Here is an 18,530-nt window from a genome sequence, read left to right as displayed (position 1 = left end):
GTTCTACTTTCAAAATCTCTCTAATCTCTCTATCCTCTTTCTTTCACTGTTCTGTCTCTCTTCCTATATCGATTGAACTTGCCTTTTGATTAGAATCTCTCTATCCATTTCTTTCACCACAAATTTATTTTGCACACTGTTGGCAGATAAATCATCCTAAAAACACTGGGTTCACCATATTACTCCACTATCAAAATAAAGGATAATATCTACCCTCTCCTAGGAAGTACAATCATGGCCCCCTCAAATCAATTTAAATCTGATCAAGTCTCTAGATTCACATCACAAGACAAAAATAAATAGCAAACAACACCAATCAATGAAAGCCATTCTACAATTAATTCTGCAGAATAAATAATCTCCTTTCATCAATATATCAATTTCAAAGGACAAAAATAAAATGAGAGATGTACAGGAAACTTATAGTTTAAAAGGGTTCTAAAATTTTATTAAATTATAACACTTAAATCCTAGTTGGATCCCAATTCAACTTGTAAAAATCATAATCATCATGTTTGATAAAATGCAAACATTTACAATGACTAGCCACTTAATTTTAAGGATATTCTGTTTCTAGGTATTGACATGCTCTTCTAAGGAAAGTTCCTACCTTTTAGAGATACATACTGAAATAGAGAAAAAAACTGTGATCTATAAGACTGTTTCAAAATACAAAGAGAGGGATAGAGATAAATGTTAACTATCAACTGACAACTGGTAGGATGAATACATTTGGACCCATTGTACTATATGTCTGATCATTTTTTCCATAATGAAGGTTGGGGAGGGGAGTAAAGACCAACTATAATGGTGGCTTACTTTCTGAAGGACCAAGTTAATTCTCTTTTTCAAAGACCTCCCAATCTAGCCGGGCACTGGTGGCTCACACTTAGAATCCTAGCTACTCAGGAGGCTAAGACCTGAGGATCGCAGTGTGAAGCCAACCTGGGCAGGAAAGTCTTCACAGATTCCTATCTCCAATTAACCACCAGAAAACCAGAAGTGGCACTGTGGCTCAAAGTGGGAGAATACCAGCCTTGAGCAAAAAGAGTTCAGGGACAGCACCCAGGCCCTGAGTGCAATCCCCATGACCAACAACAACAAAAACAAAAACAATAAAAGATCTCCCTACCTATTTCAGTTGGTAGAAATAAAGCAATCTTGTGAAAGACTTGTCTTTTCGTTATTGAATAGTCTTTCTTATGATCAAACTGTGTGTCTGAATCTGTTTAAGTCATTTGAATATTACCTAACCAATTTCCAGAGTCCAACATTACACAAGGTATTGTTACTGAGTCATTGTCACAAGTTAGAAATCCACATTTTTCCTTGCCAACTTCTCATAAACTCCTCAATATTATGGAGAGTAAAGTTAAGCTACAATGGCTTTGCTACTCTTCTCTAGGACTGGACTTTCCCTGCCACTGAATCTCAGCAGCTCTTCTGACTCAAAGAATGAGGCAGATGTGATAATGTATGTCACCCAAATCCACAACCCAGCTATCATGTTAGTCCAACTACCCTGACACCAATACACTGAAACATCATATGGAGGAAGAAACGGTGTGGAGAGCACAGAGGCTCCAGACACATAGTAAAGCTGCTCCTCTAGCCCAGTCCACACTATAATACATGGCTATACTAGATAAAGTAGCATTGTGCAGTGGGGCCTTCACAAATTCCTCACTCACCAAAACTTGGAGAAATAAAAAGGTGATTCCTTTGATAAAGTTTCTGAATAAGTCTGCAGGACAGATAATGAAGCCCAAAGAACTATCATTCTTGTCAAGAACTAAGGTATATGCATTTCCTCCATAATCAGAATAGGTTTTAAAAGAGCAAACTTTAAAAAAAAAGATGATGAATTCAGAAAAGTATCATTGTGTTTCTCTAAACTCTTATCTGGTAAAACATGAGCAATGCTAGTAAAGGTCATGGCTGCTGCTTTAATTTCACTCAACTCATAGAACTACTTTATATTACAGTATTTTACCTATGACTATTGATGACTACCACTGACTGTAGCCTCTTGGTTCTTAGAAACTCTTTTGCTTAGGCTTGGGTGCCAAAGCTTGATAAGCAAATCTTGAAGGGACACTTGCTTCTAATTGTCCATCCTCTAAAATCCAAGATAAAGCTAAATAGAGATAAGCAATGGTAGTGATGAGTTGGAAAGAAAATTAGACAGAATATAATCAGGAACAAACAGGGCCATGTCAGGCATCTAGAAATTTAAGAAACAAAGGCTTGCCACAGGATCTATGTATTCTAGCTAACCCCTGCCAACCTACTATTTTCTAAAGTTTGGCTCAGTTATTAAGCCATCCACATTTATGTCAAGCTTCACTGAGCATTAGATACCCGAGCACTCTTACTTGGGCATCTGCCACATTTGCACTAGCCGCCAGAACCATCTCCTTGGCTGCCCATCAGATCCTGCTTGAAGAATTAGTGGTAAACATGAAACAACACAGGGAGAGTCCTGGGGCTACAGAAACTAATTCTGAATTAGAGAAAGGTTTTTATTTCAGCTTCAAATGTTAACTGAATTGTGCTCATGAACTCGAACGCACTTTGCCACATGCTACCTAGCCATTGAGAAGACAGAACAAAATTTCCAGGAGGAAAAAAGTAAGAAAGTAAAAAGTTCCTTTCTGTAGACTAGCTGACAGTATGGCTTTGCTAGGCCAACCAAAACTGAGGTCATGAGAAAGTTGTAAAGGTTGAGAAATGAAAAATAAATGTAAATAAAGGAATATCCTAAAAAGAAAAAAAAACCCACCTCTCAGAAGTTATATAGCCTAGAACACTAAAAAAAAAAAAAAAAGCTAGTTTTTAAGGCAGGGAATTCTCAAGCTAACTAAAATACTGAATGCAACAAAACCTAAGAATAACCTACTTGCCAGCCTGGATTCAAAATGGAAACTGTTTGTCTTCTTGCAAATCCTCTCTAGGTCAAGATCAGTAGCAATCATTTTGTGGATCTTCTTACCTAACAGCAAGCGGCAAGTTCTCCCTCCCTGCATGAGGTTAATTTTATCACTATTTAAACATTTATGTGGCAGTTAACAAAAGTAAAATGATTGTACATTCTGTCTCTGTCACTCCCTTAAAAAAAAAAAAAAGGAACAAAGGCAAGTAAAATTATGAAAAGGTTTGCTCTGGAAGTATCTGTTAGTGGTAAGTAGAGTATTTAGAGCCCACTGTGTGCATCTGCAGACACTGCTCAGTATACCAAGGCATGGTTAAACAAGTCACCCCGCAATGCCTAAGTGGACAGGTTTCTCAGAACCACTAAGGCTGAAGCATTTGAGTTTGGTTAAAGTAATCCCCTTATTTTCACTGTCATGCAGTGTTCAACTCGAAATGAATATTTTGTGTTCCTATGTACCTCCATCTTATCCACTTGAAAATGTGCAGCCATCAGTATGACAGGCATGTCACCATGTAGGTGACATTTTGGAAGGTGCTGCTGCAGCTCAGAAGGGCAAAAACATGTATTTCTATTATCACAGTTTCAAAAGAGTGTAAAACTGAGAAAGGAGTGCAACGGTGTGTAGTCACAGGGCTGACACCAAGAGAAAGCTGTGACACCTTGTTACTCTGACAACTATAGCCTTGTCTCCTCACTGTCTGCCTCCAGACACAAACATGCTGAGACAAATGAGGCTTCCAACTACGCATGGGTCCTGCCTGCCAGGGAGAGTCCAAGCTGGACAAAAAGTGTTGAAGTCTTTAAAAGATCAAGAATTACTTTCTTCTCCAAGATTTAGTATACAAAACTACATTTCAAGTTATTAGCAAAAACAAAAACAAAACCAGTATCTTCCATTCAAATAAACACTGAAATTAGATTCCTAAACACTAACAACTCTATTCACCATATTATCTCATCATTTCCACTCACACTGCTACATACTTAACCACAGGTGTCTGTTATTCTCAATTATTTCATTTTCCAGAAGTAATTTTTAACCTAAACAGCACTCCTCTGACAAGTATATGAAACTAAATTGGCCCTATGTAAACCACTCTACATGGAAACTTAAACCCAAAGTCTCTGTCCTAAATCCTCCATTCAGGAAAACATTAATTACTTCCTCCTGTGTTACCACTTGTGCACTCTCTGAATGTAAGACAAAAGTCTATACTATTTCAGGCTCTCCCTCACTTCGCTGGAGTGATCTCACTGAACAGCTTTTGTTCAGCTTTATTCCTCAGTTAGTAACAGACAGTTGATCCCAATAATTTAACAATAAATCATGTGTACACTGGTTGATAGGCCAACTGTATCATTTCACCAATTTTCTAGAACATTCAAAAAGTTTATAAATCCACTTCTCTCTTCTTTTGGTTTTCACCACCAAAGCATGTGTTACTTACATTACTATTAGACAATACAGCAAGTAATATACTATAGACTCTTCATTAGCCTCTTTGGTAGTTGTCTTCTCCATTCAGTTCCTTTTACTGCTATCACATTAATCTCCTTTCATCTCATTACACCCCAATTAAAATCCGCAAAGGTACAACATTACCTGAATGGCTTGTTAAAACAGACAATGAGAGCCTGCCCCTAGGGGTTCTATACCAGTGTTTCTGGTTCAATAAGTCAAGGGTGAGATGAAATTATGCATTTTAATATGTTCATGAGTAATACCAGTACTGCCAGTTCAAGAAACATTTGGAGGACCACTGGTCCCAAATATATCTGAATCATCTCGGAAGCTACACAACACAGACTCTAGTAATTATCCACCATACACCTTTATTCAAAAGGGGGTTAAGAATCAATCCGGGGATAAATCTGACATGTTAGCAGGTTCAAAAACTACTAATGTGAAATCCCAAACCACTCAAATGGTACTAAAGGCCTTCCAGAAACTACAATCTGAATCTACTTATTGAACCTTTTCTTCTAGTCCACAAAATAAGCCTTCAGTTGCAGCTAAATCCTCCTTTTTCTTATTTCTAAAGACCTGGTCCATTCACTTCTTTTGTACTATCTACTAATATTATCTCATTAGTTTTTCTACTGCAGAGTAGTACCATTCCCCAATTTCTCTCCCTCCATAATTTCTGTACTGATCCAGTTCATCAGTCAAAAAAATTCTTTCTTAATCCTTCTTAATCCCTCTAACATGTGTCATAATGATGTATGATACTATATATCAATGACTGTTTTTTACATTTAATGGTATTAGTCAACATATATATATCATTACATATTCAGCTTATGAATAAATGCATAGTCTAATATTCTCAGTATTATGTAACCTGAAAGAACTTTGAGAAAATTAAAAAAGACAGAAATCTAAAAATAGTTTAAAAGTTGTAAAATCATTTTTTGTATAGTAGTAAGTTAAAACATTTAGATTAAGCTGGAAGTAGAATTGTGGCTCAAGTGGTAGAATACTAGTCTTGATCAAAAAAGCTCAGGAACAGTGACCAGGCCTTAAGTTCAAGCCCCAGGACTGGCAAGAAAAAAAGTAACATACATTTAGATAAATTTCTCAATAGAAAATGCTTTCCTCTCAGACTGAATGTTTTCTTTTAAGATAAAGAACAAGTAAAGATTAGTTTCTATAATGCAATATTAATGTAATTCTAGTGTAATATTTTCTTTTTATTCAGGGATTTTAGTATCAAATCTATAGATTAATAAGTAAAATAGCTGAGAAACAACAATAGATCAATTCTAATTATGATACAGTCATTCTACCAAAATGGTTTTTTTTAATTTTCTAGTAGCCATTTTTTTTATTGTGAAAATACTGTACAGAGGAGTTACAATTACATGGGCAAGATAGTGAGTACATTTCTTATCAAGCATTGTAGCCTCCTCCTTTGTTTACCCTTCCCATCCCTTCCCAGCCTCCCCCCACAACCTCCACCCAAGAAAAACAAGAGAGGGCAGAAAAGTATAGGGCTAAGATGGGAAATTTATGAAGGAAGATAAAGAAAGGAAAAAGACCAAGAATGCTTTCACATTAATCTCAAACCAACTATAAATATATGAAATGTTCTTTCTACATTAAACTTTTTATTAGAATAGTTTGTGTTTTTATATGCTTTATACTTGTCAAATAGCTTATGGAATTGTTACAGGTATTCATTAACGTGAAAGAGCAACAATTTTACCAAGGGATTATAAGTTACTAACAGATAAACATAAAACTGATACTTCTTTAATGGTTCTTCAAGACACAAAAATAGATCTTGTCTACTGTCTCTTAAACTGTAAAAAAAAAATTTAAGGATCTGCATTACAGAAAAACAAAGAATGAACACCAAGATCCAAGATAAAAATAGGAAATCTCGACAATAGATATGTGGATCCAAAAAATTTGGTACCTATATACAATGGAATTTTACACAGCCATCAGGAAGAATAAAATAATGCCATTTGTAGAGAAATGGACAGAACTAGAACAAATCATGTTAAGCTAGGTAAGCCAAGATCAGAGAGACAAACAGCACATGTTCTTCTGATATGAAAAAGTTAGATCTAAAGCACACTGGGATATGACGAATGACACAAGATTCTAGAGACTCACATAAATAGTCTTAGGAGAGAATTACAAAGGTGCAATACCCAAGCAACTCTTCATATATATATAAAATAATATACATACTGAAACGAACCCCAAAGATATGAAAACAAAGGACTCTTCTTAATTTGTGTTTTCTTTTGCTCATGAATCTTTATTCTTTACTTTATATACAGTATATTCACATGCTTATCTGTAGGAGGGTGGGAAGAGGGCACAGAATCTAATTTTTTAAAAGGTTGAAAAAGTGCAGCAGTGGAGCACACTGGACATTAATGAAAGTGAACTATACAACTCATGGGTGGAGATAGGAGGGCAGGAATGGGAGAGAAGGAGGGGATAGATGACACTTCACAAAAGGAAATGTATTTATTACCTAATGTTGGTAAATGTAACCCCTCTGTAGATCATATGTATGATAACAATAAAGTAAATTAATTAAAAAATAAGACTTCTTTAGACAAAGTAACATGTAGTAGCCCAGAGCTAGGTTAAAAGGAGTGGGAAATAGAGAATAGATACAAGGTGATGTTTGTGGGGTGATAAAAATGTCTTAAAATTATATTGAGTTTGTAGTGGTACAACTCCATAATATACTGAACTCCACTTTAGAAAAGTGGACTTCTTGAACCATTAAGCTAGTATCATTAAAGGTAGCAAAATAAATAACCCATTCCATAATACAGAGACAAAGCACAAAAATCACTCCTTCTAATCTAATCGTTATGCATTTCAATGTTGTTTTAAATTTAGAGTACTAGTCCAAGCCAAAGAATATAAATTCATTCAGAAAGTATTTTATAACTTTGCCAGAGAAGATACATAGTCCACCCAACACTTCTTCCTAGGATTTAAGTACTCAAGTTTTAAGTGTTATAATATGATACATATAATTTCATTTAATAATAGTATACCTGCTATGTTTAGGTAATAACAAACTAGCATCTCATGATAAATTTTCCATTTATATCCTTTTAGCCAATCCATATTTTTACATTCTAAGTATGTTTTTAAACAAAAAATAAGAAACATGTTAAGAGAGTAAGAGAGCTTAATTTTCAGCAAGAAAATAAAAAGTAGAAATGTTCACATATAAAGGAAACTAAATGCAATACATAATTTTGGATTGGCTTCTCAACTGAAGAAACAAAAACTCTGGTATTAGCAACATTATGAGATCCTAGGACAAAACTAGAATATATCCAGTAGGTCAGATGAATGGATGCCATTTGTTCATACACAGAAAAAGTGGTCAAATGTTAAGAATAGCTAAATCTGAGTAAAGAAGGACATGTGTACTTCTGCTTTTCTACAAACTGCTTAAAAATTAACAAATAAATAGATAATAAGAAAAGAGTATTTTACCTTTGCCCACATATTTACTTTTCTAGCTCTTATTCATCTTCTACATGAAAAAAAAAACTGTTCATTTAATAAAGTGTAGCTTCAGCTAATTAGTTGGCTTAGAAATGACACTATTTGTAGCACTGGTGTTTGTGTGTCTTTGTCTAATTTGTTACAAAACCTTACAGACAGGTACAAACAGTAAATCCTCTTTTGCAGCCCAGAACTCACTGTTGAGTATGAAATTTTGGAACATGTAAGAAGGAATATGATTCCCACAATAGTTGGCAATGTAGGGGTTTGTTAACTTACACAGGCTGGCTCTGAGAATAAAGCTGATGTAAAAACTTATTTTTTTAAGCCTCTATTTTATCTTCATTCCAAAGGATATTTTCAGTTGATAACAAAATTCCAGATTGACAATTTTGGGGTCTGACTGAATATGTAAGATGAAACATTGATTTTTGGGTTACAGTTTCTGATAAGAAGTCAGTGATAATTTCTATCACTGTTTTTCTATGAGTAATGTGCCCTTTACTCCTGACTCTTGGTAAGATTTTTTTTTTCCTCTTAGGTTTTCAGCAAATTGATAATGCTGTTTCTAAGTGTTGATTTTCTTTGTGTTAAATCTTGCTTGGGATCTGGTGAGCTTCTCAGATCTGGGGGGCTTTTCAATAAATTTGGAAATTCTTTGGCAATTATTTCTTCTGGGCTTTTTCTGCTAGTATCCTAATTCAGATACTAAATTTTTTATTGAACTTCTTTACTATGCTTGTGTGTCATATTTTCTTGCTTTTTCATGAACATAGGAATTGTATTCTAGACACTGGATGCTTCATTATTCAGAATTTGAGTTATGTTGTTCTTATTTTAAAGTTTTCCTCTCTCAGACAGTTTATTTATAAGTGGATAGAGCTAATTCCAAAGGGATTTGGTTTGAGGTTTTGCTGTGTGCAATCTACACTAACCTTTCCATTATACCTAAAAACAGCTGTATTCCTAAAGCATGACCTTTCTGAAGTCATAGATGACAGCAAACAATATTCAATATGCTCTCCACCAAAACTAGCTGGTCTGAATTCAAACATTTCCAAGTATTCAATGTCCATTCGGTTCACAATCCCACGGTAACTGCATTGTGGAGTGCAGAGCTTCATATATAACCAAAGGTTTATTGGCACTCCACTTTATATTTTCTGGGACTCTTTTATTCAATTACCTCCTCTCAGAATCCTAGTCCATAAATTTCAGCTGTTCTGCATCCCTAAACTCAGATCTGTGCTTCCCTTGCTCTGAGTCTGTTGATGTTTGACCATTTCCCTGCACCACAGTTTGGCAAGTGCTCCAAAGAGAAGCAGGGACAAAAGTGGAGCTCATTTCATGTGTTCTCTCTTCTGCTGACTACAATATCTGTGTCCACTCAGGCTTATAGGTGCTAATAGCAAAAGATAATTTCATCGTGGCTAGAACCAGAAGTCCCTAATTCTGTTTCCGAAATGGACTTAAAATATATTATCTCACACTTAAACAGGTAACATAAAAGACAAACATTATTTCCATGTGGTGGATTAACAAATCAGGATATATGATGTGTTAAATAACCTACCTTCAACCCATAAAAGATATTTATAGAAATATTTATCAAACACCGATTACAGACACATAGTAATTGACATATTGGTTACAGGAACTTGGAAAATGTAGTTTCAACCCACATTATTTCTACCAAACCATCAATAAAGTAAATGCACTGTACCAAAAAAATGTCTAATGAATTCATTCTAAGACTCTATCATTCAATCCACCAGGAACGACCCTATATTCTCAAAAATCACTGCAATTTACATTTATGATTTATTTTTTACCATAAAAAACTCCTATTTGCTATCTAAGTAATTTCAATCCTACAGTTACAGTTTTCTACAGTTTTCCCTCCCTATACTTGTATTAGTAGCTACTACCTAATCAAGTCACTTCTATTTAGCTATGTCAAATCTTGAGTTTCAGCTAACTTAATTGTATTTCTAATTTTCATATGGCCAAATCAAGTATGTTTTGCTGGCATATGAAGAAAAAATATAATACAATTCTAAATGCCATTTCAGTAGTATCATTCCAAACAGTAGTATGGTTTCTTCTATCTTCAATCAATCAAACTGGTACATTTTCATCTTGCATATTTATTTTCACCCCTCATACTAACTTCTTGACCTACAGAAGTTTGGTTGTAAGAAAACAGCCCTTAAATGAAGTTCATTTTATAGAATAGTGCTTAAGAACATGTTAATATTTATTATCTTTTTAAATTATTTAATAGTTGTTTTAAAATCTATTTACTGTATATCCCTTGCAAGTTTCAAATTTACTACATAGCCCAGCCTGTTCTCAATCAATAATATCCTCCTTTTGCCTCTCAAGTCATTTACTATCTTAATTTTTGACTGATTCCAGTGAAATAAAGTACATTTGAACACAAAGCCAGATATTGTACAACCTTGACTGTTACATTTTGAGAATCTGTTCTTATTTTTAAAGCCTAAGCCAGAAAAAAAAAAAAAGTTTGCTGAAAGACTTTCTGAAGATGGCAAAAGTGAATGGCCCCAGCAGTATTCTTTAATTCATAGAAACATTACTTTTTCACCTATTTATGACTCTTAAATTAATATTTTAAGTAGTTGATTATTTTGTTATTCTCAAAAGTTAGTAATAGTTGTGCTGAATCAAGACTCTGGCCTTTGTCCTTACCTGCAGCACATCTTGGATCTTCACCCACACATCTGCCATATCATACAATTTGATCTCTTCCTGCTGGGTCACTGGAATCCCAACAGAGTCCTGCAGATACCCCAGAACCACAGAGTGGGCAGTGGCTACAGCATTAAACTTGTCAAACAGCAGTTCCAGAAGCTCTAGAAGTAACCTGTGGCAAAACAAATCAACAAATAAAGAACATTTATACAAACACACACATACACACAAATACATATGCACACACACACACATTCACACACAGACAGAAATGGTTTACATTAGAATACAAGAAAAACATCAAACTCAGATAATACAGTACTCTAAAAACATAAACAGTACAAATATCACACATTATAAACAGATTTGATTTCAAACAGTTGCATGATCTAAGTAATTTCATATGTTAGTATCTAGACCCAGATACTTTCCTATAAAGTTAACATAATTAGATGAGGATTGGTGGTTCTTGTCTGTAAACCTAGGTATTCAGGAGGCTGAGATCTGGAGGACCAAAGTTCAAAGCCAGCCTAGTTAGAAAAGTCAACAAGACTCTATTTCCAAAACAACCAGCAAAAATAGCCAAGATGGAGATGTAGCTCAAGAAGAATATCAGCTGAGCAAGTAAGCAGTGTTAGCCAGCAAAAGGCCCTGAGGTCAAACCCTGACACATTGAGAAAGTAAGTAAAATAAACATAATCAAAGATTTTATAGCCGGGCATGTGTGGCTCACACCTGTAATCCTAGGTACTCAGGATGCTAGGATCTAAGAATCATAGTACAAAGCCAGCCCAGGCAGGAAAGTCTGTGAGACTCTAATCTCCAGTTAGCCACCAGAAAACCAGAAGTGGAGTTGTGGCTCAAAGTTCTAGAGCTCTAGCTGTGACCCAAAGAGCACAGGACAGCTTCCAGTCCCTGAGTTCAAGCCTCACAACCAAAAAAAAAAGTTTTTATACACCAATTATAGGTGTTGAAAGTAATACAATAGACAGTAAAAACTTGTTCAAAGTATACGATGCACATATGTGTAATGACTACAATGCCCCTTTGTATGATTAATGTATACTTTTAAAGAAAGTAAAAGTAAAGCCCCTAAGCCATCAGTAGCAGCTCAGTAAACACTTTTTTCCTTTTAAAAATATTTTATGGTTATTCAGATAGGCAGCTTCTCCAAGGACTTCAGGCAATTTTTTTCAGACTATGTTTTAGATGTTACACAGAATATGTTACACCCTAGTAATAAATTAGGCACTGTGGTAAGGACACTAATCCTTTTAGTCATGGAAAGTGAGCTTACTACCATTCGAATATATGGCTTAAGGTGCTGGAAAAAAAAAATACACATCTGTCAAGCAATCTGACTTTCACTACAGGGAGCAGCTTAGACATCCGCATTATCTCATTTATCATAGTGAGATATGCTGGACACATATTATTACATCGATTTTATAAACTCAAGGACACAAAATGAGGTTGCAAGGCAGATGGGCCTAGAGCAAAAGTTGATTTCCATGTCATTGCTTTTACCTACCTACTTCTCACTACCATTCTTGAATGCAGATATATATTTACAGATAGCTTTATATCATATATACAAAGCAATTCTTCAACTACTGATGCTTACATCTTTCCTGATCACCCCAGCCTAGGATCATCATTTCTTCCTCTAAATTTGTATAATATTTTATCCCACTTTTAAGGAAATTATTATATGTGGTTTACATTACTTGGCTTAGTTAATGTAGATCATGTTTATTCATATACAGAAATTTTGCCTCCCTTCTCTATTATTAGTCTTTCAGGACAAGCCCTGCATTAAACATTTCTATATTCAAGAGCACTTTGAACAAGGGTTAGCAAATATTTGCTGAATGAATTTAATATGCATATTATGAACAACAAGCACAGAAAATCTTGGAATTTCAGATTTATTGGGTGGTTCTCAGTGTATAGCTCCTGAATAAACTAATTTTTTAAAAAACCTGAAAGTAGGAAAAGAGAAGCAAAAGAGCTTGATAGCAGTATCAGGTAACCAGATCTTATTACCATAAATAAAGGGTTATATCACCTAATCAAAACATATAGCATATTATCTATTCCTATAGTTCCTTTACTGCCCAATTATTATAATTTATATGCCAATGTGACAACCCATAAGTGCCTTATATGACAAAAATCTTAATATCTATCTGGCACTGTAATTTGAACAAATAGAATGAATCAAAAGTATGCAGTATTTCTAGTCTACAATCCATAATCTAAAATTACAAATGGTAAATGGGAGCCGTTCTGCCTTTCAAGTAGTATTTTCTTCAACCTGCTAAATGTCAGTTCATATTTATATTCATATGTGCCTAGAATTTTTTTATCTTTTTCATCTGTGTTATTGAAGAAATACTCAAATTATAACATATAGGAAGTACAAAATACAGAAAGATGTATCTGAGCGTAACAGGTGAAATAGTTAATTCAGTCTTGGGAGACAATGGGTATAAATATGGCATTACATACAGTAAAAACCCAGTTACCTTAAGATACCACTCAAGATCTATGGTGACCAGATATAAGTCTTCAGAATATCTATATTTTTCAGTGGTGGATAACAAGGTAAGAAAAAATAAATAAAATACATTTACTTTACACAAAGGTAAAATCATTTGTATTTCTCATACCCTCTTGGAGGGAAACTTCTGTTCTTTTCTATCACGGTGGCAATGATGTGGTCAAAGGCCCTTACTTGACAAAACCATCATTTAATATGTATATGTTATGCTCAACTGATCCCCAACATTCAGATACTAGTTCCCCAGTGGCTTGAAGGTCCAGGCACATACATGGCTGAAAACTAGAGACAGTTTAAAAAAAAAAAAAAACACTGGAAGCATTGTGGCTGCATAAAGAGCAGTTTGATGTCTCTTCTGGTGTATCCAGGATTACTGAGCTCCAAAAGCAAATCTAGTCTTTTAGTTAGGGACATAAGCAGCTCAACACTGCTTTGTTAAGAAAAGAGACCCAAGTGTCATATCTCTGGCTCATAGAGTAGTTAAATGTTTAGTTTTTTTGAGAAATCTCCAAACTGCCTTCCACAGTGGTTATAGCAGTTTATATTTCCGCCAACAGCATATTAAGGATGAGATCATTACATTGTTAAGAAAAAGTATGACTACATATTGTAGGACTCCTATGAAATGTCAGGATGGAGAAGCACACAGAGACAGGTAACACATTTGTGGTTGCTTGCAGTAGGTGGTAGCTGGCTGATAAAGTACAAAGGGTTTATTTTGAGTGGACAAAAATGTTCTGGAGATAGGTACTGGTAATGGTTATAAAACCCTGTAGATATACTAAAAAACACTGAATTGTTTATTTTCAATAGGTAATTGTATGATATGTCAATTTCATATTAATATAGCTGTTTGAGAAAAAAAATCAGAGTGAGATCAGTGAGGAACCAACATATCTCCTGTGGTGAGCAAGAGTAAACAGAAAAGTAAAGGTAGAAGCCTAGGATCTCAAAAAAAGAAGTATCCTGAAAGCACAATCCTTTGAATTCTTACTACTTGGAAAATATTAGCATTTCTCTTTTGGTTTATTTGTTTATTTTGTTTGGTTTAATTAATTAATTAATTAATTTGTTTGTTTGGTTTATTTTGTTTCTTCTTCTTACAAGAAGCATGTAAGAAGCAAAGATTACATTCTTTCTCAGAGCTGATACTTCTTAAGTTTTTAATTATTTAAAAGTAAGTTTATTCAAGTCTCTGCATCAAGGGTCTCCATCTATAAAGCCAAAGAAATAGCATCTCTTCAAAGAGCCTGGTAGAGCTGCCAGGGGAACCAAACCTGAAAATGAACCGAATGAGCTAAAGTAATCACGATATTAAAGAAAGCAGAGGGCTATGGATTCCTCTGTGTGGTTTTCTGGCTTGAGAAACAGTGATAATGATGGCTGTCCTTCTTGAAGGGAAGGGGGACAAATAGAAAGAGAAATAACATATACATAAGTTAGAGACAGAAAGTTAGAAGAAGTTTGAAGTTCAGATCTTGATTAAATTTAACTTGTTTTGCCTTTAGTACTTAGATATGCAAGTCAGGAATTCAAGAGAAAGATAGAGGAAATTTTTAAAATATAAATACTTGAGAGGAGGTGATCGCTGAGAGATATAATGCAGTGTCAAGGCTAGAACCAACACTTCTGGAAACTGCATCCTGAAAGGACAGTTAAGAAGCTGCTAGAGGGGCTGGCGGTTTAGCCCAGCGGAAGGGCGCCCGCCTGGCACGCGCAAGGCCCTGGGTTCGGTTCTCAGCCCTGGACAAAAAAAAAGAAGCTGCTAGAGAGAAAGGAAGCCACAAAATAATTTAGAAGACAAAACAGAAGAGATTTATCAGCAGAGTCAGGGCTGTACAGAGGTCAAATGTGGGCAAGAGAGAAATTTACAACTCACAGGTGTCCAGGGACCTGAGCAAGAAGAGTTTTAGTGGAACATTGGAAGGTGAATTGAGAGGTGGGATGAGCAAGGAATACCTAATAAGGAAAAAGAAGCCAAAGTCAATCACAGGCTTTTCAAAAGCACCTGGTTCCTCACCATGTGCACTCCTGAAAACAAGGAAAGAAAAGTAAAATGTTTCCATAATGCATCAAAGAATAAAAGAGATTAGGAGTCACCCACATAAACAGGACATAAATCTGTATCAGTCTGGCCCAATTAAAGCTACTAGAAATAACCTGAAATATGTCATCAATATTCATATGCACTCTCCTGCTGCCCACACAAGATTAGAAAAAACAAGTGTTTGCTTTCAGCTTAAGACACTCAGAATGAAATGAATATACAGAGTCTCACTGAAAACATTTTCTATCCCATAGCCACTACAAAATATTAAGAAAGAAAATGAAAAACATTATTTTGCAGTGAGCTCAGCTGCCTAAATCCAGTGTGGATCAAGGTTTTTGCCACTGATCTAAAAGACAATAAGTAGGCAAGATCATTAAATTACCTGATGATTCTTTAAGCTGACTTGAATTAGGAGAGGCCTCTTACAGGAACAGGCCTAAAAACCTTGGAGGTTTGAATTTCAATTAGCTGCAATTTCTACCCTTCAGAAGAAAAAAAAATCATACATATATATATACTCCTCTTGTAGGTTATTTCTAGAATCATAGAACAGTACACAGTAATAAGCATTACAGAATCACGAGAAATACATGAATCCTGAGATGGCAATGGTTACTAGTGCCAGCCAGTATAACACACAGGCATGAGAAGCACAGACTTGAATGCCAGGTGTCTGCTAAACAGCCATGGAACTTCCAATATGCCATGGGACACCTCCAAATCCCAGGTTCCTCAATCATAATTTCCTAATCTCAAAGTGATTGTGAAGGTTATAAACAAAACCTTTGCATACTAAGTAGATTTCTGTATCTTTAATGGGAAAAAATGAAAGTCTCCAGATTGTTCCCAGACCCACTCCTATCTGTCCTTCCAAAGTTGTTTAGTAAAGGCCTGCTTGTACTTCACAATGTCCTACGTCATTCCAATTAAAAGTAAATTTGAACCCTCTTGTAAATTAGTAGGAGTTGAGATTTTGTCACATATAACCCAAATATATTCACAGGGTATGCTCCATAGTCTTACCTTCCAAAGAAAAAGAGATGATTAAAATGACCTTCCACAAGAGACAAAATAGCTTCCTAGACCAAAAGGCAAAGATAATAGTTCCCTGATTGATGTTTCTTTGTAACCACACTTCTCTGCCAACACATGGACCAGTGTCAAGAATGGAGAAAACAATCAAATTTTGTGGCCAATTGAGTTCATGAATAAAATTAATTTGTATAAAGTCCAGGATTCAAGATACCAACCTAGAGTCATTATTGTAAGCTAAAGCTATGATTATGTAGAACATCCCTAGGAAAGTGAAATGAAAAAAAGATGATGACAATGATAATGATGACAAACAAGAACAGCAATGTATGCTAATACTGGTCACTAATGACACATAACATGCCAAGTGCTGTGTTAAAGTCCTTTCTTTGGATTATCTCATTAGATCCTCAGGACAACTCTATAAGGGAAATATTCTTTATCCCCTTTTTGTGGACAACAAAACTGAGACTATTAGAGACAACAAAACAGAGACCGTTAGAGAACAAATTTTAGAGAATATCCCTTTTAGAGGCATTAGAAAAAAGAAGGTTAGAAACATACCAGAACTCTGCAATTCAGGGAAATAAGGCAGAAAAGAATGCCAACAGACAACTTTGCTCACTTCAAACAGATTTTCACCTTGGCCTGGTACTAAAACCCCTCTAGCTAAATTCTTATCTAATCGGTTTCCTAAATCTACTACTAGACTTCTAGATCTTTAATCAGGAACTGTGGCCCCTGGTTCCACAGGCCACTCTATCCATTAGCCCATAGCTCTGGGTTTCTGCCTTTCTTCAACTTGCCAGGTGCTATGTCTCAGAAACTCTTCCATACCCCTATCTGTAAGTCATGAACTCTTCATTGTCAACTGCACTGACTCCCAAAAATACCTCCTGGCAGGAACATTCTTGTGAGTTATAGACCTTAAATACTTTCCCCCTCATGTCCAAGTATCCACCAAATACTGACTTCTACCTGACCTCTACATCAGTATCTACCATTCAAATAGGCTAGCTTCAGCTGTTGCCATTGTTATTCAGCTAGTAATGGCCATATCCTTAGAATTATAACAGACCACACATTAGTATCTGTTCTTCTGGTCCTGCCTCATCCCCTCTACATTGCCGACTCACTGGGGATAAGCACCGTTAACTGCTTTATGGCTATACTTCAAGATTTCTCATAATACCCAGGCTGTGATACAGAAAGTAAATGGGTTTATGAAAAGTAAATTCCAGTAGAATGAGAACAAAAGAGGCCTATTGGAGAAGGAAATGGGTGAGGAAAGAAGTCCTTAAGGAAAAAAAAATTCACACAAAACTATGCTCTTTAAAAGGCAACTTAACATGAACAAGAGAACATAGGTGAGTACAATTAGCAACCTGAGAGAGACACTTTTAGAACTAGTATTAATAATATTGCAATAAAATCTATTCTATGTGGAAAACCAGAAAAGTATCAAGGTGAAGAAATAATTTTTTCCTTTAAACACACATCCAATTACCAGGTAGATTTTTTTAATCTTAAATATCTAAATGTCATTTACTCTCTTTCATCTACTAAGTTTCTATCTGCAGCCATCCCTTTAAATGCCCATCTTGAAATGCTACCATGAAAAAAGGGGAGACTAAGAAAAAAATGTTAAGGAGTAGTCATCTGCACAAGCAAGAAGGACCCATTGGATAAAGCTACATCATCAAGCTGTGAAAAATACTCAATATATAAGGTGAGATAAGACTATTTCATTCTAAATTTAGCATCCAGGAAAGTTTAAATTAGTCACTTGGCTAGAAAACCCAGGTTTGTAACCAAGAAACTGCCTTACTTGGTCGGGAAGCAAAGACAACAAAAGGTAAAAATCACTTCTGTTCTACTACTCTTCTGCTGAGACCTTTGTATCATTTATTTTCCCATTGACAAACAAAGGAAATACCCACAGAATATTCCCTAAAAGGTAATCAAGCACTGGGTTTACATTTTTCTTTATATAAAAAAGAAATCAATCTTCAATTATATCATATTAAAATAGTCTTAGTTTCACCTGCCTGTGTCTTACAAACATATTTTCTTAATAAGCTCAACTGAGCTAGTATCTTTCATTTCAAACAGGACACAGGCTCCTTTAATCTTCAAGGTTATCTAAAACCTGCTTTCAAGGGAAAGAGATAAGTTATACCACTTATTAATAACCAGCTTCATATAAAAAGAAGTTCCTATTTGAAGAGTGCTGACTAATTCT

General features: G+C 35.2%; 1 protein-coding gene and 1 non-coding gene across 2 annotated transcripts in view; one reads left to right on the top strand and one right to left on the bottom strand.

Moving 5' to 3' along the window:
• Window positions 1-18,530, bottom strand: part of Exoc4 (exocyst complex component 4) — a 689,440-nt gene that overhangs the window by 562,086 nt on the left and 108,824 nt on the right. Inside the window, exon 7 of the mRNA XM_069996791.1 lies at window positions 10,641-10,815. Within this exon, the coding sequence (XP_069852892.1) occupies window positions 10,641-10,815 (175 nt within the window). The remainder of the gene's footprint in view (window positions 1-10,640; window positions 10,816-18,530) is intronic.
• LOC138810270 (small nucleolar RNA SNORA40) lies at window positions 8,041-8,166 on the top strand. Its single transcript, XR_011367077.1, has one exon. It is a non-coding gene; the product is annotated as a small nucleolar RNA SNORA40 (small nucleolar RNA).

Source organism: Dipodomys merriami, unplaced genomic scaffold (genome assembly GCF_024711535.1).
Source record: "Dipodomys merriami isolate MVZ:Mamm:240054 unplaced genomic scaffold, mDipMer1.0.p SCAF_5, whole genome shotgun sequence".
Classification (NCBI taxonomy): domain Eukaryota; kingdom Metazoa; phylum Chordata; class Mammalia; order Rodentia; family Heteromyidae; genus Dipodomys; species Dipodomys merriami.
This window is presented reverse-complemented; position numbering and strand designations above follow the sequence as displayed.